This window comes from Cucurbita moschata, unplaced genomic scaffold, assembly GCF_002738365.1.
Source record: "Cucurbita moschata cultivar Rifu unplaced genomic scaffold, Cmos_1.0 Cmo_Scf00013, whole genome shotgun sequence".
NCBI lineage: Eukaryota > Viridiplantae > Streptophyta > Magnoliopsida > Cucurbitales > Cucurbitaceae > Cucurbita > Cucurbita moschata.
This window is the reverse complement of record NW_019268529.1, coordinates 2,445,991-2,471,654: the sequence shown is the minus strand read 5'-3', so window position 1 is coordinate 2,471,654 and position 25,664 is coordinate 2,445,991. Positions and strand designations below refer to the sequence as shown.

The window sequence follows — 25,664 nt, the reverse complement described above, 5'->3', positions numbered from 1 at the left end:
AGACAGTGACTTCCAATTGTTTTAATCTTTTCTTAGCCACGATATCTCCTGAATCACTATATGTGATATCAGTTTATTTATATACCTCTCTCTTACGGAGAAATTGAATATTAACTCATTTGCTATTGAAAAAAGAACGGCTCATTAATTATTATAGATTTTTATTTGAGTATCCAATAATATGGCTGTGGTCATTAATATATCCATAAAATTAAATTCTGGTATCTATAATTAATCTTGATTCTACCTAATATCATAATCTAGTTGGAAAAAGAAGTGTGAACGAGCCTTTAAAATCAAGCAGTTCACTTCTTTACACGATCCTTAATCAATGGGTGGTTAAATGATGGTTCAAATAAGTAAGACATATTAATTAGAAAATGATGAACGAAAGCAAGTCTTAAATACATTGGTAGGTATATTGTGCGTCTAGAGAGACGAGACGAATAAGCATTATGTTGTCTTTCTCAGCATTGAATGGCCAAATGAAGCACAGCCACAGAACAAAGGTTATAAAGGATAAGCAAAGAGAGCCATTCTTTTTCCCTTTTGGCACAGCAACACGCCTTTAATCAAAATCATGCCACACAGAGCACCAAAAGCCCTCATTTCTTCTCCAACCATTTGGCTTTGGCCGGTTAAAGAGCCTACTCCCTCGTCATTGTCTTTTTCAAACCCTCTATCACTCATCACAAGTTAACTAAACCTTCATTATAACGGGTTAAAAACCTCTCTCTATCAGATACGTTAAACTTTGAAAGGAAGCCCAAAAGTAAAAGTTCAAATCCTACAAGATCCATTCGTTCTTTTTTTCTGACGATGGTCAGGGAAGTCTGCTGGTAGGAATTCCTCAGGGCGGGCCTATCCCTATTAAAGAGGTCATTTCCGAGGTCCCATAGGCTAGATGAGAAGAAGGTCAAGCTCCGGCCCCTCTCTCTGTTCCCTGACAGAAATTGGAAACTAAAAAAATATATGGAAACAAATTGCGTCGACGGAAACTAAGTTCCCACTCTCGACCCATGTAACATGCTACACCAATAAATAGGGACAAGCAAGAAGGTGAAGGAAAGAACGGAGAAGAGTCAAAGGGTTCGGTCAGGTAATATATAATAGAGGTTCAGGAGAGTTGAACTTTCCTTTTTTTAGGATGGTTACAACAAATTTATATTTTACTGAAAAGTATGAGACTAAATTTATTTAAAAATATAAAAAAATTGAGGAGATTTTTTTTAATAAAAAAATGTTAAAGCTAAAAAAACAAATTTGTAAAATCATATAAAAAAAATTAAACTTTATAAAAAATATATATATATATATTTAACAATAATGTTAAAATAATCCATAGAGATACTGATTAGACCATTCATATTTATTCCTTCTTTCTCCCACTTTCATCATTCTTTGCTTTGTCACTTTATATAATATGAATCTCAATCTCTTCCTCTTCTTCTTCTTCTTTTCCATCAATACATAGCAATAAAAATTTCAACTCAGATTGGGAAGAGCTGATGGCAACAACCATCCATGGCGAAGAACACGATAAACAAGACGAAGACGAAGAAGAAGCGTTATCTTTGTGCGACCTTCCCGTCAAAGAAAAGCAGCAGCCTTCGCTTCTAAATGAAAACCCCATCACGGAGGATTTCGATTTCAACCACTGGCCACCGCCGCCGTCGCCGCCGCCCATGTGCGCTGCCGACGACATCTTCTTTCAAGGCCATTTGCTCCCTCTTCGCCTCTCTGTTAGCTCTGATAATACTCACAATCACTTCTTTTCTAAACCTCTGTCCGCCAGGTTCGAACCCAGCCACAATTGTTCATACATTTAATTTTTTTTTTTTAATTTCTTAATTTATTTAATTTTTCCAGGTCGGAGTCTATGGATCATAATATGTTGAGGTTTAGAAATGGAAGCAGTAGTAGCAGTAGCAATAGCAGTAGAAGTCATTATTCCAGGTATGCTTTTTTAATTTCTCCCCATTTCAATTAATTATTTTATTTCAAACTTGGATATTTTTAAAATTATAATCTCCAAAATCCAACTCAAATTCAAACATCAAAATATATTACCGTTACACAAAATAAAAGGTTAAATTAATAATAATAAAATAAAATAAACTTTCCCAAAAAAAAATATATTGTTTTAACTTTAAAAGTTTTAATAATCTTTTAATTTTATAAAAATTGAATTTAGCAAAGTTTTATTAATATTTTTAATTTTTTTAAAAATATTTTACCCATTAACACTAATACCGTTAAAGATATTGTCCTTAGGTTTTCCCTATTTTAAAATGGCCCGATCTTAAAAGTTTGTTTTGTTCTCTTCTCCAACTAATAGATAATATTATTTTTATAAATTTATAGATATTTTTTTTTTAAATGTTAAAAATATTAATAAAAATTATATTTGAAATAAAATAATCACGGTTGGAGGATGGAAGTCCACACTAATTTAGGAAATGATCGATAAGTTAGGAATATTACCTCTATTGGTAGAGGCCAACTCTTGGGTAAGCCCAAACCAAAGCCACGAGAGCTTATGTTCAAAGAGGACATGATTGTGGAGAGTTGTGTTCATCTAATAATCACGATCTAGTTATATATTTTTAAAAAAATAATTGATGAAATATTTTGAATTGCAGGTGTTCAAGTATTAGTAACAATTCCATTTCAATTCCGACGAACTCAAAGCCAAGAACTCAAAACAACGTCTTCCACTCTCACCCAAGTCCCACGCCCCAAATCAGATCCTTTTCGACTTTCGGCCGCCGGAGCCGGAGCCGGAGCTCCTCCCGCTGGGACTTTTTCCGGGTGGGTCTTCTCCGAACGCCAGGGATGGAACTTCACGACCTCAAAACTCGCACCACCGTCAGCAACGCGGTACCCACGGTGGGGCAGAAAACAACCGCCTCGTTTTTGGGTGTGGTGAGCTGCAAAAAATCAGTGGAGACAATACCGGCGGCGAAGAAGATAAAGAATTGGAGTGGGAATATTGGGAAGAAAAGGAATGAAAAGGGAAAGGGAATTGGGATTAGGGAGAAGGAATTGAATGATAATGTTGAAATTAGGGAAAAGGAAAAGGAAAAGGCGACGAGGCTGTCACATCGTCGAACATTTGAATGGCTAAAGCAGCTCTCGCATGCAACCTTTGCTGACCAACAATCATCTTGACCCCAATTTTTTTTTTTTTTTTTTTTTACTTCTTCCCCACCACCATGCTTGTACCACTTTAATTATTCCTTCCCACTCGCCTTTTCAATTCCCTACCGTGTTCAAACATTTTTCGTTTTTTCGATCTTATAAATCTTATCCATACCCTAATAAGAAAAATAGTTGCAAAAATTGATTCTTGTTACAAGTGTTCGTGAGCTGGTGGTTCAATCCAATTTAGGTGTAGAACCAACTCAATTTATAACTTAAACTAGTCTTTTCTATTTTTTTTTTTAATTGGTTGACTTTTGGGGAGTTTGAATGATTGAGAATTTGAGTTGGGGTGAGAGGGAAAGGAATGGAATTAGAAAAAGAGGGAAAGGAGTGAGGTGGATGTGATGATGAAGGTGTGAGATTTTGGTGGGTTTGGTTTCAAAGTGGAATTCTTTTTATATCTTTAGAGAATCTCATGAGAGGTCTAAAACAGACACCATTCACACCCACAAAAAGTAAAAGCCAAGGGCGGAAAAGGTGACAAACACCTTTCCTCCCATCAACCGACAACATTTAGGGTATAACGTTCCGAATTTGAATTTCTATTCTCTTGGTCGAACAAGAATTATGTTATATTTATTTAACTATCAATTTTTTATTCTAAACTCTGGTTATCTCGTTTAAATGTCTATATAAATTAGAGTTCGGATAATCTCCTTTTGTTATTCAAGAATATATTAAGTCTTGAGCTATGCCACTTACGCTGATCACTTTGATGTGAAATCGACCCAAGTTAGGCTAGGGTAACATGATTATTCTTGTTTAGCTTATCAATACTTATTCAGATTAAAGTATTGAAGTACTTTGTCGAGCATAATATCACACTGCTAGACTTTCCTTGTGACCTCAAATCAAGCACGACAAGACCCATTAAAATACCCTTTTCAAATTTTTGATAGACTTGGCAGACCTAAATTAAAAAAAAAAAAAAAACATCTCTAATTCTATTTGTCCCTTTACCACAATAGACACGAAGGACAACACTTTTTCTATTACACAAGAGATAAGGACAACGATTTATGAAAAGTTTCTTCACTATTCTAACCGACTATGCCTACGACACTACTACAACAACCTTGTAAAATACAACAACGGTTGGTGGAGATTTGTGTAGCTTCAAGAACGGGATTATAAAAGACTTTTAGTGCTACTTAATCGAATGAACTTATAATTAGATATTATATAATAGGTCGGGATAAATTGAATGATGTATGTTATAATGTATGACATCTTGACATGGTACGTGACATGTTATGTCGAAAGTCTTATGATGTATGTATGTATGCTATTTTATGATGAATGTATAATAGTATCGGCAGCAGCTGATGAAAACCCGGGCGCACGGTCTTATTTTGCAGAAAGTCTATAATATGCAATAAATTCAAAAAAAAAAAAGAAAAAAAAAATCCCAAACGCAACACTTTCTCCGTTGCTCGATCCCTGTTTCAGTTTGCCATGGGAATCGTAGAGGAGGCTCAAAATGTGAAGATCATCGGAGACGGCCAACAGACGGTGGTTCTCGGCCATGGATTCGGCACCGATCAATCGGTCTGGAAACACCTGATCCCGCATCTGGTGGAGGATTACAAGGTGGTTCTGTACGACAACATGGGCGCCGGGACTACCAATCCAGACTATTTCGACTTCGAGCGCTACAGAAGTCTGGAAGGTTTCGCGTACGATCTGCTGGCGATGTTCGAGGAGCTTCGAATTGATTCGTGTGTGTTCGTCGGCCACTCTGTTTCGGCGATGATCGGCGCCATCGCTTCCATCACTCGCCCGGCCCTCTTCCACAAGATTATAATGCTCTCCTCCTCCCCTAGGTACCTTCGATTTTTGCTTTCCCCCTTTTCTCAAACCTAGAATCGCAGATGTTATTATTATTATTTTTTATTTTAGGTTAAATTCATAAAAATATTCATATATTATGTAATGTTAATCTGAATTTTAAAAAAAAAAAAAAAAAAAAAGTTGTAAATGAATTAATTTATTTGATTGAGATACTTGAACGATGAGGACTACTTCGGAGGATTCGAGGAAGAAGATCTAGAGCAGCTATTCGAAGCAATGCAATCGAACTACAAGGCTTGGTGCTCGGGGTTCGCCCCGCTAGCCGTGGGTGGAGACATGGACTCAGCGGCAGTTCAAGAGTTCAGCCGAACCCTGTTCAACATGCGCCCCGACATAGCCCTCAGTGTGGCTCAAACCATCTTCCAAGCTGACATGAGGAGCATTCTCCCCCTCGTCACTGTCCCCTGCCATATCATCCAAAGCATGAAGGACATGGCTGTCCCCGTCGTCGTTTCCGAGTACCTCCACCGCAACCTCGGCGGGCTCTCCATCGTCGAGGTCATGCAGTCCGACGGCCATTTGCCCCAGCTGAGCTCCCCTGATGTTGTGATTCCGGTGATTCTTAGGCATATCAGGTATGATATTGCAGCCTAGAATCCAAGTTTGCAAAACTCTAGTTCATGAGATGTTTTTGGACGCTTTAGTGTGAATAGTTGTTTATCATATTTTTTTGAAATTAGAAATTTAAATAATTTAGATGGTACATGGATCTATCCATATAACTCTATGGATCTATCCATATAACTCTATAGTCTCACCGCTTGCATTCGCCATCATTACTATCACGCAACTCAATTACCGTCGGTAAAATAAAAGTAGTATGAACGAGTATAAACATACACCATAATTGACATGTTTGTATGGTCTTAAATTAAACTTCGTGCTTAAGTATCAAGAACAAGGCCGAGGAATATCCATTGTCATATCTAAAGATTTAATTACAAGGTTGGAAACCAAGAAACTGCAACAAGCTTTAATCATTTGTATCCAAATCAAGAAATGTCTAATCTGATGCTCAAAGGTTTAATTCTAAGGTTGAGAGCCAAGAAGCTGTCTTTTGGTCTCTCTCGCCAAATTCTTGTGTTTTAGAAATTTGTATGCTAGAATTAATCAAATAGTGTTGAGAATATTAGGGACATCAACCCTCTACATGTTGAGGATGGTTGGGAGGGAGTCCTACATTGACTAATTTAGGGAATGATCATGGGTTTATAAGTAAGGAATACATATTCATATCATTGCAGAAAGTGTTTTGGGCTTCCTCACAAGGCCTCATATCAATGGAGATAGTATCATTCACTTATAAACTCATGATTTTTCCCTTATTTGCATACTCCAACAATCATTAACAATCCTCCTCTCGAACAAAATACAAACAAAGTATACAATATAAAAGACATGATGAATTCTCCAAAACAAGAGAGCTCAAGCAAGAGCACCACAACAGATAGTAGACCAAAGAAGTTTCGTTCTCTTGCTGAAATTTGTGTACACTTGAAAAATAATTAGATTCTAACAAGCTAGTGTTGCTTGTTGCCGAGGAGCTGACAAATTATCGTGAGGCAACAATTAAGATAGCGTGGTAGGAGACCATGCAAAAAAAAAAAGCTTGAATCCATTGAGAATAACAAGATGTGGGCCACTTCATCGACTTACCACTCAACACAAGCCCATTGATTTGGTTTTTGTACCGGTGGCTATAGACTCAACACAGGTGAGAGGTTCATCACTCAGATGTCGAATCAACATTCCTAAATGGTGACCTCCAAGAAGAAGTGCACGTTGCCCAATCTAAAGGTTTCATTAACAAAGAGAGCAGTGTACACATTGTCAAAAACTAAATCAATTACAAACCAAACCAATAAGTTTGACTTGTACTTGATTTAGTTTTTAGGAAATTTAGTTGGTCAAAACCAACCGATATCTAACTTTCGGAGTACTCTAAATCATGAGTTTCCTTTACTCTTGATGAAAGGCAAATAAAGATGTAAAGAGTGGCCAAGTAGGGTTGTTATGGGCTCTCTGTCTCTAAAATACGGGTTATTGATAAGCTAAGCAAAACTCGATTGGTTAACAATATGTCCTAAGGTAACAGGTTTAGTAATTCTCTTTCCATAACCTTTCATAACTAAAACTTATTAGGAATATTGTAACAAATATAAAAAAATAAGGCTTACAATTAATTGCCAAACCATGTAGAATCATACAATCATTTGAACATTTCTTCCCCAGCTTAAACACAAACCAAGTTGCTTTTGAATATTTCTTACCTAGCTTTGTATTTACTTGACCAAGTCCTCCCATTTGCAGTATTGTCCTCCTGCTAATGCTCGGTAATACCGATCTCTACAGTAAACTGGCCTTCCATCGGCTGCCTCCGCTGCTGCCGCTGCAAGCTCGTCGTCGGCCATGACCTCGACTGGTAACCGAAGCAACTCATCCTTTCTACAAACATATAAACTCATTGCTAAGTTGTGAAGTAGAATACAGGAAGAGGGGAAACAACAGGCCTCAACTCAATTCATTACCTTAAGTTGTATTTTTTGTTGATGATTGAATCTGGATTAACGTTGGATGATGTGCTTTGTTTTGAGGAAAATGTGGTTTGTACAAAATCCTCCACTGGTGTCGAAAATATGAACAATAATACAGCTGAGACAAGAACAACCCCTGTTCCAACTAGAGTTTGTTTCAGCATGTTGATCACTGGTTTAACCTGTAGATATTGAATTTTTTTTCTTTAGTTAAATGAAGATTTAGATAGTATTTCGTATTAGAATAAATTTTCTCCAAAGTTTATCATATCGGTATTCGATAAAATACCTTGTAAGATCCTAACAATCTATCACGAGCCAGAACCTACAACGAAAATGAGAAACTGAGAATACATTCAAGAGGAGAAAAAATATCCCCAATCCAAACAAGCTACAAAATAACATCTAGAACAGCCATAAGAAGACTATAATTACAAAAAAAAGAACATTTTGTTGTAGAACACCACCAAGAAGCAAAAGACCGCACACTCAAACCGAAAGGCTCAAAAGGCGAAAACTTATCAATTCTTTGATTTCTTTCCTTCCGAAGAATGCAGAGAAGATTAAATGAACTCCACACTCAAAACTAAAGCCAACAGAAAGGGTGGCAAATTAAAAAGAATCAGCATATTCTTAACAATCCCCCACAACGCGCACAAGGCCGAGCAAATGAATTACTATTTGAAACGGAGAGGAAATAACATTGCAGCTGACAACTCTAGAGCGAAACCCAAAAGTTCAACGTGATAAGTTAGAGAAAATCGAAGTATGACTCGTCATCAAAATTAAGGTTTATCATTTAAATTGAACAAAGGCATGTAATGATCCAACAATCGGACTCACAAAGAATGCTTAAGATACACATGAAAACTTGCCCCACAAGGAATAATAAATAAATAACTCAACCAAATTTCTTGTGCATTAGTAAATGAATAACCAATCCACATTTTTCAATGCTCATATCACCATACGTTTCAGGTTCTTTCACAAAAGAATATATCAATCGAAATAATACAAAGTTTGAGTGTCTACTATTAAAAGCAAAGGCAAAAAACAAAGCAAGTCGTTTAAATTTTGTAGCTAAAGTGAGAGGAAGAGTGAAATAATGAGTTTGTAGTTAAGAGTAACTGACCTCAGGGGGTTTAACCCACATTTGGCCGTCATACCATCCACTCTCTTCGTAAGGTATGACTGCCGATAACAGCCTATCTCCCACGTAACTCCAACCCTGAAACCACAATCCCATCTACGGTTAAACTACCAATAGACTAAAAGTTTAGGCCATAAATTATGATAATATTTGTTCTTTTAAGGATATTTTTGAACTCTTTCCTCTATTTGTGGCCTTGAAAATTAACATAAAAACAGCAAGTGAATTATTGAATGAAGTGACAAAGAAATGATTATTTCACCCAAGCCAGAACTCCAATAATCAATAATGGAAGAACTTGCCAGATATATTCTCAGGACAATCAAGGAGACGAGGAGAAGGGTTCCAATTCCAGCAGCAAGCACAAATCGCAAAGGTTCCTGAAACAAACAAAAAAGTAAGCACAGAAAGATTCAAAGCATTCTTCAAATTCAATATTATTAGATTGGATGATTAGTTGGTTAGGTACCCTTGAAGGATTGAAGCTTGCGGCTGCAACGGGAACTCCTAAGACCGTGAAACTTACTAACCAAAGCCCTCCAAGGCGAAGGAAGAATGGCCCAGCTCCCAGCTCTCCCCATGAATACAATGCAGAGTCTTTTAGAGATGAGTATTCATTCACCTACACTCCCACACATAATGCTTCTAAATCATCCACCTTATTCAATGGGATTCAATTGAATTTCATCCGTTCGTTTCTAAAAAGTTTCAAGATTTAGGCTCAATTTGGTTCCTATGATTTGGCTACATCTTCTATATTGGTCTCTATGATTCAAAAGTTTCAATTTCATCCCTAAAGAATGATAAAACTTCTCAAATAATAGTCTTGTCCTTGTCATTACTACATAAATCATTTTTCAGTAACATGGTTGAGACACCTCCTCTTTTATCTTTCCTTTCTTTTCTTTTTTTTTTTTTAAGGTTTTCAACTGTTACAAACAATTTCCGAGATCTTAGCCTGGTTTTACGAATAAAAAAGAATGGATGGGTGTAGCTAAAATATTTGAATATATAGAGTTTGTTATTAAAAAAGTTATTCATCACTTCTTTAGTGATGTCCATTAGTTTAATCAATAATACAGTGGATGGTAATGAACAACAGTTATATTAATCACTAGTTGATAGCTATGTTAATCATTAATTAATAGTTATGTTATCTCACCTAAATAGATTAAAGCATAAACAAGCAAGCTCAACTAAGAGGTTGGTAGAGATTCCTCCACGCCAGATGTTAAACTTTTAATACAAAAAAGTTGTAGCAATTATTTTTGCAGCATTCTATTCCAATTAGGCTAGATTAGCAACTACCCACAATATAAAATGTTTAAAAAAAATGAAATGTTGTTTATTAAGCCTTAAATATTATTAATTCGAAGAACTAATCCAGTGTGTTTCTAAACCAATGATTTTAAGCACTTCGAAAAAGTAGGAATAATGTTGTTATTCCCATCTACTCTACTTTCTGATTCTCACTGTTACCCATAAGAATGCTCATGAGTTTTGACAATGTTTATCCCAAGATGAAGCAGAAGAATGTTTCATCTCTCCGAAATACGAAGAGAATTATGAATATGCTTATGGAAATTCGAAACAGAGAAACGGCATGAACGCTGAATATTTTATAGAAAACTATCCATACCGGCCGTTGTTCAAAAGGGACTTCAATTTCCAAACCAGGGTCCCATTTCTGGCCGGGAAATCTGCCGCCGGCGCCGTCTTTCTGATCATCCTTCAAGGCTTTGGCTAAAACCCTTCGATTCAGCCTCCGATTTCGCCTCAATCGGATCACCAGAGACGGCCCAAATCCAAAGCCAGTCCTCACATCTCTGCCTTCTGGAATCAGAGAGCAGCAACTGCTGCAGTACACATTCAGCCGAAGCATCTACTTGTGTCTTCTCCGATTGCAGTGATTCTCGGAGAAGAGAAATGGGTGCGACCCATTGGAGATTTGGGGTTTTGGAAAAAGATTTGTGGATGCGTGGATTGTTGTGAGCCTTTCGTGGGATTCTGAGTCGGATTATCCCAATTTCTTTTGGTTTTTCCTTAATTTTTGTGGCTGCGAATTGGGGTTTTGCGGTTTGCAAGAGGCGTTCCTTTGCTCACCATGTGGATGCTGCCCCTTTGCACGCTGCTGCTTGCGTTTTTCTCAGGCTCCGCGCGAGGGTTTGGTTTGTTTGGGCCCTTTCATTCGGCTCTGTTGGACCGTTTGGTTCGGTTTGATTTCTTGGACCTAATTACTTGGTTGGTTCAACTATTATAATTCCTTCCTAAATTTTGGTTAAATCATTTTATTTTATTCCATATATTTTAAATATTTAAATTTAGGCTTTCTACTTTAAATACAATTTTAAATTTTAAATTAGTCTCTATTATTAATATATTAATTTTTATCAAAATTATTTAAATAATAACAAAATATTTAGCTTTACAAGTCCGTTATTGCTAATTCTCATGGGATTCCATATGTCTCATGCTACTCGTGTCTGAACATAAGCTAGTGATACTTTCTGTTATTAGATTCAGTGCCATTTAGGATGCAGCACTTCACCGCTTCATCTAGCAGCACGACGCTTGTATTATTTTTCCACAACCCTGTTTTTCACGATTTAGGTTGCTCCCATTACGCTCACCGTTACTATGGGAAATAGAATTTCTAGTTCTGCCCACGAAAATGTTCGTAGTTGGAGAAAACGTTTTTGCTTTATCATATCATGTATATATGCTAGAAGCATTTTCCGCGTCATTTGATGCGTTTGTTTTATGCAATTCAAACAAACCATTTTGTTTAGTTCGAGAATTTCAATTTTATAGAATCAAACCGTCGTCTTTTAAAATGATAACTAATGTCTTATCTATTAAGCTATACTCGAATTAATCAAACAGAACGCTTGTACATCTGTGTTTTTTTATTAGTCCTATACATCGAGTTTAGTCCCCAAGCTCGTAGTAGCTCCAACTTTCGTTTCAATCCCGAGCCAAATTTCTCAGAAGCTATATGCCTATAAGTTATAAGCTTAAAATTAACAAAATTATTTTTAAATTTCTATTTAAAAAAAAAAATTGATCCACTTTTTCTGTTTCTTGTTTGCAGAAAATTCCCAACATTTGTAACTAACTTTCGGAGCAAAAAAGGGGGTTTCTTTATTCTTGTTTTATTTCCCAACATTTCACTAATTTTTAATTAGATAGTTAATTATTCACGAAAAATACTGTAACGACTCTATTTTTCTATTAAAAATAACGTTGTTACTGCATGCATGACATGTCTAATATACGTGAAAAAACATTTCATAAACAATCCCGTGAAATTAAACATTAGTAGAATTCATTTAAAAGGAAGGTAAACATCGATAAGAAAGGACAACATAAATGAAACAACAATAAGTTTAAATTAACAAAAGCGCTCTGACTAACCTAACGGTTACAATTTAAACATAAATGCATTTACCTTAGCTTCGGTTCCATGACCTCTATACGATATCATCATTCGTATTAGGGTGTCTTGAGTATTTTAAGAAACACTTAGTAAGTACCTCACTGTTGAGATCAGAAAATGCATACATAAACAATTACAATGAGACTCATCATTTCATAGGAACATTGTGGTATGACCTTGGGCATGGCTTTCCAGCCAGTATAGGGTTGGATGTGTAATACATGCTCACACATGGACCCACCAAGTTGGTCCGTATACGTACCCCTGAGTTTGGCTTGCCAAGCTAGCGCACACTCACATTGTTAGACACCACGGAGGAAAAAAGCCTACATAATATCATGGCAAAGATAGATATTGTAAAGTACGCATCCGTATTAAACATAACGGAGAAGTATCATGATGTACATGTCATACAAAATGCATGAGGTCCCACAACATTAAAATATGAAATATATTCATGACGTTAGTCGCACCTCTATTCTTTTCCTTGACCTAACGTCCCTATGAGAAATACATATTTGATCCTTGTGTTCGTGATTAACCTACATGATTTTCTAATTGTCTCATAGGTTTAGGGCGTTCGTATTAATACAATCTACATGTGTGTGGTATACGGAGGTGCATACATCAAATAACAGTGATAACAATACATAATCTCTACTCTCTTTCTCAACAAGAAAGTATATCAACACCTTGCGGTTGTAATCATGTCTTCTAGAATTGTGACATGATTCTGGTAAGTAATATGAAAATCCTGCTCACCCTTTCTTCTTTCTCTTCGAGCTTAGCATAATTCACTTCCTTCTCCCATTGAGTACACTCATATCTAAAATGTTCTAACGGATGACACTTGTAACACTCAACTGTAGCTTTGTTGAATAGATGTCTACCTCTTCCTCGAAAAACTTCACGAGCTCGATCACCTCTTCTTCCACCGATTCTATTATTATATGTTACATTTAGTGCTTGTTCATTACTTACACGTCTATTCAGTCTTTGCTGATGTACTAGCAGGCTGTTTTTCAATTCATCGATAGTTAAAGTGTCTAAGTTATTAGACTCTTCAATCAAACATATAACGTAGTCAAACCTTGAGGTCATTGATCTCAAGATTTTTTCAATAATCACCTGTTGTTTCATGTTTTCACCTTGAATTTTCGTCTTATTTGCAATGGCGAGTGCTCAAACAAAATATGCATCAAGATTCTCGTCTTCTTTCATCTGTAGGACCTTCAACTTCTTCCTAAGAGCTTGAAGTTGGGCTCTTTTGACTCTTGTAGAACCCTAATACTTCTGCTTCATAGTCTCAAATTTGTTTGGCAGTATCTCTATCAAAGACTGTTTCCATAATGGTTCGATCAAAGACTTGAAATAGGTAATTCTTGAGATTATTTCCATAATGGTTCGATCAATGACTTGAAATAGGTAATTCTTGACCTTCAAGTCTTTCAGCTTTTGATCTACAATTATTTTTTTGTTGTGCTTCGGTAATCTCTACTTCTTCTATTGCGCGGCAGGGATTCCAATCTCCACTAAAGACCAATATTTATTTGAGCGAATAAAATTTTCCATAAACATATATCAATGATCATAGTGGCCATAGGATCCAATGTCAACCATGCATGCTAGCTCGACTTAGACAACAACCAAATATATGGAGACATAACGAAATAAGAAAGATAAGAATGTTAAAAAAACACAATGACTTGAAATACACCGTCGACTCAATCACAAACTTACACGTCAGATTGAGTTTGTAACGCTCAAGTAAATGAGAAGTACACCTACATGAATGAAATGATACTCATTTGAACGAGGTAGCTCGTAAGAATATATAAGCATGATTAAAATAGACTTACAAGAAATAGTAGTTACTATGATATGCTCTCTTTTTCAGTAGCTCAATCATAGTAATTTCAAAGTTAACCATGTCTGACTTAAAATACTCATACGTTAAGCGATCTCTAAGAATTTTCTTGTCGGTTTGTAAAGACAATTCTCACTATGTAAGTTCAAAACAAAAAGTAAGCTAACATGGTACAGTTTAAACTTAAAACATGTAAGCAACGTGCAGGGTGAATGACCGAAGTATATATCTCAAAGTTCCAGATCCACCCATGTATAGACCTGAATACGAGTTATTGTTTAAAGTTAGAGAAAGTTGAAACTCGAGAAATGTAAGTTAGTTAAATTAGGAACTCGAGAATGAAAGATGAGCGTGTAGAAAGTAAAAAAAAGTAAAAATATTAAAAAAAAAAGGAAAGGAATAAAATAGAAATAGGCGTGTGTGAGAGTGGGTGAAATTTGAGGGGAATACAAATTTGACAGAGAATTGCAGAAACTTGTGGTTTGTTGGGAATACAAATTTAAATGTCGTGCCCTGTGGTTGAATGTTTTGTGTATTTGTGTCGGGTGTTTCACTATTAAATTTTAAATTATAAAAATTTCAAAACTTGAAAATATTTTAGCGACCATCCACAGTCATTTTGTAAGAGTACATTGGTTCGAAAAAATCCTTCGGACCAACCCAAAAGTTCAGATTAGTTGGATTGGTGACAGTTTACTATTAGATGAACACGATTCCCAATAATTGTACGATATTGTCACTTTGAGCATAAACTCTTCTGATTTGCTTTGAGCTTACCATGAAAATAATATTTCTTGATTATAAACTCATGATCATTCTCTAAATTAGCTGGATGGGCGACTTTTATCGTCCAACATTTAAAATCATAAAATAGAAATTAAATAATAATAATAATAATAAAATGAGGAGGAAAGGCAATGGACCCACCGCCCCATACGGCTGCTCCTCCCATCGCCGGCAAGGCGTGCTGTGTACATGAGAGAGTTTGGGAGAGATTCCCACCTCACCTCTCATCCTACCTATCACCCACATATTTCTTTTCCCTTCCAACCTTTTCTTTTAATTATTATTATTATTATTATTAATATTATTATATTCTCTCACACATACACATCACCATGTGACCTTTATAATTACACCCATACATTAACTAATCCCATTTTTCAATTTTTATTATTATTATTATTATTATTTATTTATAACTAATTAATAATTTTTTTTAATTTTTGGAAAATCCAAATCTTTTATTTTATTTTATTTTATTTTATTTTATTGCATTTTTTAATTTCTCCCCCAACAAACAAGGATCTGATTTGTAAGTGCACCTGTGGGTCCCACTTATCCTGACACCACTTATAATTCTCATGGAATTTTCTTTTCCATTTGCAGTTTGCACCCTCCCCCCTATAATTTATCACAATTGCCCCTCGACCCCCATACTTTACAATTATTATTATACAAACCCAACCTTCAACCTTCACAATTTTATTTATTTAAACTTTTGGATTTTATATAATAAAATGATTAAATTACGAATTTAATTTGAATAATGTATGAAATAATGAAATGATTTCGACAAGGACTATTTAAAAATTAAAAAAAAAAAACATAAAATTTGAAATTGGAATTAAAAGAAAAAAAAAAAGAGAAAATCAGATCATGTGATTTTATTTATTTATTTTGATTAATTTGATTTTTTGAGCTCTAGAGGCAACCCAAGAGGTACACAAATCTCGTACGTCAGCATCCATTTGTCGGCGCATCACCTGTATTCCACTTCCTTTTTTTTTTCTTTTTTTTTCTTTTTAGGAAATATTTTTAATATCTTATCTTTCTTAATTTATATTTTATATTTTATCTTATCATTTGTGTATGAATTCGACGTGTTACATTTTTGTTATTTAACCTAATTTATATACATTATAATTTATTAGCTTTATTATATAGTTTTTACTCACTTTAGGTTAGGGTATATTCAGTATCTTAATTTTCTTAATAATAATTGAGTTTCTTTCTACCATTATTATTAAGAAACCACCACCTAAATACTCAATCTAAACAAATCTCAATTTAGACGTTAAATAAAAATACCCTTAAATTATATAGTTTATATAAAAAAAAAAAATACTTCTAAACTTTCATAATACTACTTAGAAAAAAATACCGAATCCATTCTTTGTTTTTAAAAAAAATATTCATAAATTTTTAATAATTTTAAAAAATATCTTAGAATTTTAAAAAGTTTCATTAATACCGTATTAACCCTCCTTTACATTTATAAAAAAAAATATAGATATATATATATATTAGAACTCAGCCTATTTAAACTACTCAACCAACATTACGAAGGTTAGGTTGGGTTAAATTTTTTTTTTCCAATTTGAGTCGGATTGAATTTCTAGAAAATCAAAAAATTCGATTCAGTTTATGAGTTGACTCATCCAACTTGAAAATAGAATTACAATCCAATGCTAACCTATTTTTCAAGATTATTAAGAATATTTGATGTTTATAATTGAAATTAGTAATGTACAGTGACGTGTAAATATTTGATATTTGAGTTTTATGAGTGTTAGTTACAAATGTATTATGTGTGGCGGATAAATCAATTCTTTTTTAAGTAATTAAAAAAAATCCGACAGCTTAATCCACCCTGGATACAGAGGATTGGATTGGGTTGTGAACTTAGGTAACCAATCCAACCTCCTTCGAAAGATTTTTCCAATCCAATTGAATGGGTTCGTGATTAAAATTAAAAATGATATAGATATATAATTAATTAAAATAGGAGAAAAAAAAAGAGAAAAAGAATGTATAAGAAGGGACATGACAACTATTAAGATGTAATAAACAATTACAACACCCCATGTGACCAACCTTAATTTAAGGTACAGGGTAATTAATTCTGTGTCTTAGTTTTACATACACTTAATTATTTAATTATTTATTTTTATTATTATTTTCAGACCAAACATCCCTCTCACATTTCCCAAATCCTAATCTACTCAAATAATTAATAAATAAATAAATAAACTGTTTTTTTTTTCATTTAATTAATTAATTTAAATCTCCTAGCTTTCATATATATATATATATATACATGAGAATGGAGCAGCTGGTAAGATTTGAGGAAGCTGTTGTTTCTCACTCTCTCTTGCTGCTCATTTCTGGCTCTTCTCTCTCTCTTTCAGGTTTTTTTTCTCTCTCTATCTCTAATTTTCTTAAGATACCAACACTTAACTGATTCAAAAGTGTTCGTATGAAAAGTAGAGTTGAAACTGAGATACCAACACTTAACTGATTCAAGAGTGTTCATATGACTCAGTAAATTGACCAACCTGAATTTTTTTTCGTTTGAATTAGGTTAAATTTTTTAAAAAGTAGACTATTAACATTTTTTTTTATTGGGTTAGCCTAATCGTTACACCCAAAATCATATTTTACTTTAAAAAAATAATTAATATTTGTAATATCAACTTGAAAAGGTTTGATATTTGAACTTCATCCAATTTTAGTTATTAATTTAACATGCATGAATGATTTTTTTATTTTTTTTTAAGATAGAACAATCTGAAAATCTAACCCAACTCAGTGTATACTCCTAAGACTAACTTTCAACCCATTTGTCAGTGTAATTTTTCTTTCTACTTGATTTAAATCATTAATTTCTTTTAGATCTGGTCGGTAAGAAATTGAACCATCAACTTTTTTTAAATTGGAGTCTATGTTTTATTTATTTTAAAACAAAAATATATTTAAAATAAAATGATATATCTTTATTTTATTATTATGTTTTTATTTATTATTATTTGGCCAACACAATTATGAAGTATTTATGATGAAGATATTTTTGTACGAGAAATTGTAATATTGTGGACCAAAAATAATAATAAATAAAAAAAAACAGGCACTGTCGCTAATGATATCATAACAGCCATCCTTCTGTTTTATAAACACTCACTGTTTCTCTTTTATATTTCTTCCATTGTTAGGCAAAAATCCAAACCTCTCCTTCTTCCATCATCCATTTCTAACACCCAACACAAAGCTCCAAAATTGGCACATCAATGGCGAAGCTGGCAGAACAGGAATCTGAGAGCAAGGAGAACATGAAGAACGCCATGTTAAAGCACGAGCAGACATTTCGTCATCAAGTACGTTTCTTTATCCATTTTCTCATCTGGGTTTGTGTTTTTTTACACTAAAAATCTTGTTTTCAGGTGTATGAACTCCACAGATTGTACAGAATTCAGAAGCTTTTGATGAAGAACATAACAGAAAACAGAGGAAAAACAGAGAGATGGGAAGTGAAAAATGAAGATGAAGATGAAGAAGATGAAAAAGAGAGTGATTTTATTGAAGAAAGTGAGGTTGAATTGACATTGGGACCTTCAAATTACAGCAATCAAGTTGGTGGAGGAAGGAGAAGAAGAAGAAAGAGCTGCTTCTCTTCTTCTTCTTCGTCTTCAACCACTGGCTCTGCTCAAAAAAGTCGAAGCTTTTACAGACACGGTGAGCTTGTTGGTAGCTCTGAAATGGGGTTTGTGGGGTTTCTTGAAGATGAGATGAGGCTTTCACAGCACCATCCAAATCCATGGCTTTGTCAACCTCTAACCCTTAATCTCACTTCATAAACACTTTGATTCTTTTATGTTCTGCTTATTTTTTAGTTTTCTTGGCTGATTGGGCGTCTAATCTTCTCTTTGTACAAGTTTATAACCAAGTTAGTATAATTATCATCATTGCGCGCCTTTTAGGTCTTGTTTGATAATCATTTGTTGGGTCGTTAACTTTTACGAGTCGTTCAACCCGAGTTCTCGAAAATGAACATGAATAACTATCTTGAAATGAATCCTTAATACTTCATCTGTGATTCACTAGCTCTTCAGTTCAGCTGCTTATTTAAAGCTCAAAGTTTTTTGTTCAATTTGTTAGCAGCAAAAAGAGGCGTTTGTTTCTTTTTAAATTGGCCAAATTAAGCTACCAGAAGAAGGGGGTGTTATTTCAGTAGGTGTCTGCCACTGCAACAACAGAAGATTCCTTCCCATACCGCTATTCAAAACCTATTCAATAATGTCCGTTTTGGCCCATTACATATTGTCATTAGTCTCACGATTTTAAAACGCATTTACTAGGGACAGGATCTCACAATCCACCACTTTCATGGTCTAGCATCCTCGTTGGCACTCGTTCCCTTCTCCCATCCACGTGGGACTTCCCCAATCCACTCTCCTTCAGGGCTCAGCGTCCTTGCTATCACACTGCCTCGTGTCCACTCCATTCGGGACGCAACCTCCTTACTAGCACATCACCTGGTGCGTAACTTCGATACCATTTGTAACAGTCTAAGTCCACTGATAGCAAATATTGTCCTCTTTGGCCTGTTACGTATCACCTTCCACACCCTTATAAAGAGCATTTTGTTCCGGTACGTGAGATCTCACAAAAAGAACAAGGGCTTGCTTAAATTAAGGAAGAGAAATAGAGTTGATTCTGAAACATATTGTTTTAGGCTCCATGAAGAATCGAGTCAGAAGAACCGACCAAAGCGTGGTGTTTCTGCAGCTCTGTCCCTGTTGGGCGTTGAGTTGGCAGTTCACTTTGCTTTTTAATCCAAAAGAAAAGAGATTGAATTATTCAGATTCAGACCCCACTAATACTCACTGTTCTTCGTCACAATTCAATATTATTTACAACATAACAGAGATTACAAAGCTTACAAATCCTTGGAAGCCAAACAAAGAAACAAGTAAAGTAAAAAAAAAACAAAGAAACCACTCTTCACAATGCTGCTGTATAGAGGTTTTGAAATGATTCATGATACGGAATGGCGCCGATCCTTGGCTGGCCTTACACGGCCTTTCGTGTTCGATGCGATACCGTCGGCGCGCACGAACGGGTAGAGGCGACCGAGCTTCTTTGACACAGAGTTCATGAATGATTTCTTGGGCAGTGGAGGCTTGTCTCCCTGCAGCTGAGTGTTTGTGTTTGTGTTTGTTTGTGGACTGCTGCTTAGTGATGCCTTCTCAAACTCCCTCATTTTCATTTTCATTTTCACTAGCTCCAGCTTCAGATCAGCATTTTCTCTTCTCAAAAGGGAGAGCTCATCTGAAACTGTGGCTGCTGCTGTTTCATTGGAGTATATGTTCAATTTAGCAGGTGCTGCAGGCAGCTTCACTTCGGCCACACCACCATTCATGACATCTCGGAGGCGCTGCTGCTCATAATATAGCACCTGCACCACTGTTTGAACAGGAAGGCGATCGTTCTGTGCGGCATGGGCGCATGCCTCTCTTGATAGCTTCTGGCACTCCATTAAACTGCACACTTTCTTCCTTTCCATATCACTCAATGCAGGATGAGCCTATTAAATTAATACCCCTGTTATGATAAAGCTACTTTGAGTTTGAAATTAAGTTATAGAGATGATAGTTGTTTCACCTTCAAGTAGATATCTATGGCCCTATACATTCCATCTTCTGTAACTCTTGATTGTTCAGGGATAAGCTCAGCAATATTAATGAATTTCGACACCGATAAGTTGCGGTCTGAGGCGATTTCAGCAACATAATTCTCCATTAATCTTCCCACCCTTTGAAGCTCGCCTGATGATGAAGAAGAGGGAATACGTTGTTGCTCATTTGCATCGAGTTCGAGTTCGAGATCGAGATAATTCACCATGATTCGTTGTGCGGTGTCGACGTCGAACAATGTATCACCAGTGAAGGCATAAGAGGGAATCAAAAGGTCATCCAAAGCAGCCTGTCCTAATTGTGCAGCCATTCTCTTCTCCAAATCTAACCGGCAAGCAACCGTCGTGTCGAGATATAACGCTGCACGGAGGAGCATCGATAGAAAGCTAACTGAGAGTGCATTCTTCTCCCTTGGTAGAAGACTCACTATTGTTTCCAATACAACTCTCTTTTCATGCTCATGTTGTGCCTCAAATTTCTTCCTTCCCTTTGCAAACACCTCCAAGCCTCGGAGTGATTTCTGTGCATACAGCATTAGAAGTGGAGCAAGAGAGTAATGTTTGAAGCCTCTAGACATCATTGCAACAAGAACTCTTTGGAAGATATCAATTCTTAGAACAGTTAAGTCATCAGCCCACCAATCAACCATACTAAATTGGGTGTCTTTGCAAGCCACAAAGGCAATGGCATCAATGCAACGGCTCACCAATTTCACCTTCTCAGCTGTTGGAAGCAGTGTTTGAGACATATGCAAAACAGACACAGCCCCTGCAAGGCTTTTCAGAGCAACTTCATTGATGTACGCCTCACTTCTCCCTACCAAGTTTCCAATGGCATACTCCTCCGTCATCTCGAGATACTCCGCCACGCACCGGAGCATCGCAATGTTCTCGGTGCCGATCTCGAAGTTTATACCATAGCAGAACATGGCAGCTAGCTCGAACGCCTCCGCCCCACCAGGACAATCAGGAAGCTCAATACTTGTGAGATCACCATCACTTGACTCTGATACTACTTTTCTTATGAGCCCACATTTTGAAACTAGTGGGAACTGCAAACAACAACACAGTTCACTTCCCATACCTTAAAAACATCAAAATTTACTGTTTTTTTTTACCTTATGCAAGGAGAAAGAGGCTTCTCCAACATGAACTGTGACATCACTTGGAATCTCTTGGGAAAAAATCCTTAAACACAAACAAAAACAAAAACAATCCTATAATAACAGGAACTGTAAGAACTTCCATTAAAGAAGAAGAAGAAAAAAACATACCATTCACTTGTTCTTTTCATGGCTGTGGAAAGACGCTCATTCTTAGAAGAACAAACTCCAGCTTTCTCTGCTTCAGAATCAGCCATGGGAGAGATTCAACAACAACCTTAAACTTCATGATGTGTTCCTCATCATCCTCATCATTCAGGAGGACAATCTTTTTGCTTCTTGTTCTTGTTTCTTTGTACTAACTCAGATTCAGAAACAAAAACCACTGAATTTTTCAGCTCAAAGCAGCTTCAATTTACTTGTCAGCTTACCAAATCATCAAGTTCATGAGCAAGAGCCCATGTGAAATGGCAGAAATGGGCATGGAGAACGGGAGGGAAGAGATGGCATTTGTGGTAATAAAGGGGAAAATGGAGGGGAGACTGGGAAGAATGGAGATGGGGTTAATAAGAGCATGTGGTGTGGGCTTGGTTAAGAGATGAGGATGTTGAGTGGAGACAAACACAGGAAAATACAACATGGGAAGTGGGAAAAAAATTCCCAACCACAAATGTTAACATCTTAATTTTTCCATAAAACCTAAAGCCTTTGCTCTTATCTCCAAAACAATCTTATGAACTCAAAATCTTTTACCTCCTAATGTTTTTTTAACAACACCACCAAACAACAATCAGTTTTTTTTTCTAATGTTCGGGTGTGAACGTCGTCTCATCCTCTGTTCCAAGCGAGAAAAAAAATTTAGCATATGCTTAAAGAATATTTTTTTTCGAGGGAGTTGAGTACACTTATTTGATTGGATTAAAAGTCGACAATATTGTACTACTGTGAAAGTATGAAATTTCAAGTTGTTAAGTCTATTAAGACGATCCCGTATTTGAAAATCTGGTATTAAGACTTAAACAGTAAGAATTGAGTTGGGTATTTTTAGGTTATTTATTTCTTTTATTTAATTAGAAAGCTTGCAATTTGGTAATTTAATGCAATTAAATTTTCTTTTATACCAAAAAAATATTCTCTTTAATTTTAATAGAAATAATGAGGCTAAATTAAAAGCACCCATCAACTTCATATTTTGTTTTATACCAAAATTTTCAAAAATTGAATAATATCTTTAAATTAATATATATATATATATATATATATATATATATTCTTTTAAAATTTTAAAATTGTTTTAAAAAATACTTTTTTTTTTTTTACTTTAAAAAATTTCATTAATAATCTTAAAACTTTCTTAAAAAAAATAATAAAAAACTAAGAAAACAATAATAATAATAATAAGCTAAAGCCGTTTGAAAACAATAATAATAATAATAATAATAATAATAATAATAATAATAATAATAATAATAATAAGCTAAAAGCCGTTTGATGGCCCATGAAATAAAGTATTATTTGTCCAGCCACTGATCACCTAACTTTTGGTTTACATGTTCTTCAACTTCAACCAAATGCATGCCAGCCTCCAACATGAGGGATGATGCAAAGTTGTGTTGTTTGGATGACTTCCTTTTCAAAATATTATTTCTATTTTTTTAAAATTTTGATTCCCGAGTAAAAGTTTTGATTTGGGGCCAGTGTTCTTACTGGCACATCGCCTTGTATCTACCCCTTCAAGAAAGAGCAAGAAGGCTGACACATCGTCCGGTGTCGATATCAACTGTAACAGCCCAGATCCACTACTAACAGATATTGTCCTCTTTGGGCTTTCTCTTTCGGGCTTCCCCTCAAAGCTTTAAAACACGTCTGCTTATAAAGGGTGTTTGCTCTCTTCACCAACCAATATGAGACATCACATTAACTAGTTGAAATTTGTTCAAATTGACTCAAAGATAACCACGAACATGTACTCGTTGGAATAACAATAATAAAGGAATAAGGCCATTCCCCTAGGTTTGTAAGGCCCTCCACTAGGTCGTCTAAGGGCATAAGAGGGTGTCCCTTTGTGCCCCAAAATAATTGTCCTATCAAACAAGATGAGCTTGGGAGCTGTCACTTCAATATATGTCAAGTCTCTATATTTAGTGGCTCTATGACAATTTGTTTGGCAAATTTGAGCCACAAATGGAAATGAACATCTTCCTAAAGCAACCCAACCTAAACAACAAATTGTCCCCATCCCACATGGGTATGCTTTGAGTTTAATACCTCGATACAATATCAAATCTCAATCGACCCACCTTGATTATATGCTATCTTTTTTTCTTCTTCATTTATTACATTCAACGTCTTTCTTGTTCTTTTAAATTTTGTTTTGATCGTCATATAGGTTTTTTGATGTATCATATATGGCTGTCTTTGTCGGAAAGAAATGTAGAGAAGATTTGAAAAAAAAAAAGAGTCGAACAAAGCGATAATGAATATTTTTTAAACTTGTGAATGATTATAAAAGAATGATTTCTTCACCTGTAATTCATCTTTTGTTTCATTTATTTATGAGTAGATAGCTCTTTACGAGCTTTATTAAATGTCTATTTAAGGCAATTAAGGCCAATATAAGCCTATTTCCTTAGTTTGAATTAAATTAAATTAGGTGTTCGGCGTTACTAAGATTATTGAGTGAATATTCTAATAGGGCGAAACACCTCAATGATACTTGAAACAACTTCAAGGGACGGAATCAAGTATTTGAGTTTAGGGAGAATGCCGGCTAAGGCCAACCAAATAAGTAGTCTTACTATTAACTCGGGCGAAAGACTGGAAACAATCATGTATGATGAAACGTACCCGTTGAACCTTGCACGTGCCATGTAGCCTTATATAATATGACAATGATATGAAATTATATGATGTGATGATGTGAATTTATATGAAATGATGATTTATTATGATGACGTTATGATGATATGATGATGTGAATTGATACAATATGATGATGCATTATGATGATATTATGATATACGATGCATGATGGTATAAGATGTATGATGACGATATGACACAATATGATGATATCTTATATTATGATGATGTACATGTACAAGATGTCTTGTTGCATTATGATGAAGAGTTTTCTAACCCAACTCTAAATGATGTAATTGATGGTGAATGTATGAAAGCTTATACATTCATGTTACATACAGTAATTTGTGAATGATGTATAGGGTTCTGTTACAAGAATAATTTAGGAAGAAAAATATAGGGACCTTGTGCATATTGTATGTTCATTTACATCGGGTTACTTCTCCATTTATGATGATGAGTACAAACGCGTACACTATAATAATGATGGTCATGCCTTACATGATATTCGAGAGTTTACTAACCTCCGGACGTTCGGCTACAGTTAATTAACCTGACTATGATGGGCCCAGAGAGTGTGTGAACTGTCTGGTGGACTCACACTTACACGTGTGAGTCGTGTGTAGGGAAGTACTACACATCCAACTTGTCTGGATTGGAGGCCACATCTATTATGGTTTTAACAATATATCCGTAATCATGAGTTGCATGTATTTGCATTCTCTGACCCCAATAGTAGGGTCACTTATTGAGTATTTCTTAAAATACTCAAGTCTGTGCTCACTCCTGTACCGCTAACGACAACATCACAAGTAAAAATCATGACACATGTATACGATAGTTGTATTTAAATTCTTAGACCTTAGATTAGTATAGGATGCTATCATTTTTAATATTTACATTTTTTTAATTTAATATTTAGTTTGTATTGCTTTAAAAACCTTTTTCTTAAACATTAAATAGTTCGTGGATGTTTTAATTTATTATTTCCACATAAGAGATGACTTTAAATTAATAGAAATCTAGAACAATACTCTCCAGAGAATTGTGGATTGTACATCGTTCATGCTGAGGGATGCATAATTGCAGATGAGTACGTCACATAATTTATGAGATTGAAACAGTTTGAACCGTCACTGATAGACACAGAGTTGAAAAAGGACACATCAGTGTCCATGGCTATAA

The 25,664-nt window shown here is 35.2% G+C and overlaps 5 protein-coding genes across 5 annotated transcripts; 3 read left to right on the top strand and 2 right to left on the bottom strand.

Moving 5' to 3' along the window:
* The first annotated feature begins 1,415 nt into the window (after positions 1 to 1,415).
* LOC111451408 lies at positions 1,416 to 3,279 on the top strand. The gene is made up of 3 exons (XM_023091817.1): positions 1,416 to 1,795; positions 1,870 to 1,956; positions 2,643 to 3,279. Exons 1-3 carry the CDS (start codon positions 1,509 to 1,511, stop codon positions 3,169 to 3,171), a joined length of 903 nt encoding a protein of 300 aa, XP_022947585.1. The 5' UTR covers positions 1,416 to 1,508; the 3' UTR covers positions 3,172 to 3,279.
* Positions 3,280 to 4,572: 1,293 nt separating this feature from the next.
* On the top strand, positions 4,573 to 5,758 carry LOC111451409 (probable esterase KAI2). The gene is made up of 2 exons (XM_023091818.1): positions 4,573 to 5,027; positions 5,205 to 5,758. The coding sequence occupies exons 1-2, from the start codon at positions 4,660 to 4,662 to the stop codon at positions 5,647 to 5,649; spliced, it is 813 nt and encodes a 270-aa protein (XP_022947586.1). The 5' UTR covers positions 4,573 to 4,659; the 3' UTR covers positions 5,650 to 5,758.
* Positions 5,759 to 7,151: 1,393 nt separating this feature from the next.
* On the bottom strand, positions 7,152 to 10,931 carry LOC111451407 (protein CONSERVED IN THE GREEN LINEAGE AND DIATOMS 27, chloroplastic). The gene is made up of 7 exons (XM_023091815.1): positions 10,379 to 10,931; positions 9,209 to 9,361; positions 9,042 to 9,119; positions 8,722 to 8,817; positions 7,879 to 7,914; positions 7,584 to 7,771; positions 7,152 to 7,500 (listed from the first exon to the last, which is right to left on the bottom strand). The coding sequence occupies exons 1-7, from the start codon at positions 10,619 to 10,621 to the stop codon at positions 7,338 to 7,340; spliced, it is 957 nt and encodes a 318-aa protein (XP_022947583.1). The 5' UTR covers positions 10,622 to 10,931; the 3' UTR covers positions 7,152 to 7,337.
* Positions 10,932 to 17,157: 6,226 nt separating this feature from the next.
* On the top strand, positions 17,158 to 18,810 carry LOC111451410. The gene is made up of 3 exons (XM_023091819.1): positions 17,158 to 17,233; positions 18,035 to 18,196; positions 18,263 to 18,810. The coding sequence occupies exons 2-3, from the start codon at positions 18,110 to 18,112 to the stop codon at positions 18,674 to 18,676; spliced, it is 501 nt and encodes a 166-aa protein (XP_022947587.1). The 5' UTR covers positions 17,158 to 17,233; positions 18,035 to 18,109; the 3' UTR covers positions 18,677 to 18,810.
* An 853-nt stretch (positions 18,811 to 19,663) lies between these two features.
* Positions 19,664 to 22,239, bottom strand: LOC111451844 (BTB/POZ domain-containing protein At5g67385-like). The gene is made up of 4 exons (XM_023092427.1): positions 21,789 to 22,239; positions 21,633 to 21,702; positions 20,484 to 21,566; positions 19,664 to 20,406 (listed from the first exon to the last, which is right to left on the bottom strand). The coding sequence occupies exons 1-4, from the start codon at positions 21,872 to 21,874 to the stop codon at positions 19,858 to 19,860; spliced, it is 1,788 nt and encodes a 595-aa protein (XP_022948195.1). The 5' UTR covers positions 21,875 to 22,239; the 3' UTR covers positions 19,664 to 19,857.
* Between the last annotated feature and the right edge of the window lie 3,425 nt (positions 22,240 to 25,664).

Bases quoted from the DNA above. Each gene is read 5' to 3' on its own strand.
- LOC111451410 (XM_023091819.1), top strand. From the start codon at position 18,110: ATGGCGAAGCTGGCAGAACAGGAATCTGAGAGCAAGGAGAACATGAAG. The intron at 18,197-18,262 runs GTACGTTTCTTT...TCTTGTTTTCAG, and splicing joins AGCAGACATTTCGTCATCAA to GTGTATGAACTCCACAGATT.
- LOC111451408 (XM_023091817.1), top strand. From the start codon at position 1,509: ATGGCAACAACCATCCATGGCGAAGAACACGATAAACAAGACGAAGAC. The intron at 1,796-1,869 runs GTTCGAACCCAG...TAATTTTTCCAG, and splicing joins TCTAAACCTCTGTCCGCCAG to GTCGGAGTCTATGGATCATA. The intron at 1,957-2,642 runs GTATGCTTTTTT...TTTGAATTGCAG, and splicing joins AGTAGAAGTCATTATTCCAG to GTGTTCAAGTATTAGTAACA.
- LOC111451844 (XM_023092427.1), bottom strand. From the start codon at position 21,874: ATGGCTGATTCTGAAGCAGAGAAAGCTGGAGTTTGTTCTTCTAAGAAT. The intron at 21,703-21,788 runs GTATGTTTTTTT...TTTGTGTTTAAG, and splicing joins ATGAAAAGAACAAGTGAATG to GATTTTTTCCCAAGAGATTC. The intron at 21,567-21,632 runs GTAAAAAAAAAC...TGTTGTTTGCAG, and splicing joins CCTCTTTCTCCTTGCATAAG to TTCCCACTAGTTTCAAAATG.
- LOC111451407 (XM_023091815.1), bottom strand. From the start codon at position 10,621: ATGCTTCGGCTGAATGTGTACTGCAGCAGTTGCTGCTCTCTGATTCCA. The intron at 7,915-8,721 runs GTCAGTTACTCT...TTTTCGTTGTAG, and splicing joins TGTGGGTTAAACCCCCTGAG to GTTCTGGCTCGTGATAGATT. The intron at 7,772-7,878 runs GTATTTTATCGA...CAATATCTACAG, and splicing joins GATTGTTAGGATCTTACAAG to GTTAAACCAGTGATCAACAT.
- LOC111451409 (XM_023091818.1), top strand. From the start codon at position 4,660: ATGGGAATCGTAGAGGAGGCTCAAAATGTGAAGATCATCGGAGACGGC. The intron at 5,028-5,204 runs GTACCTTCGATT...TATTTGATTGAG, and splicing joins ATGCTCTCCTCCTCCCCTAG to ATACTTGAACGATGAGGACT.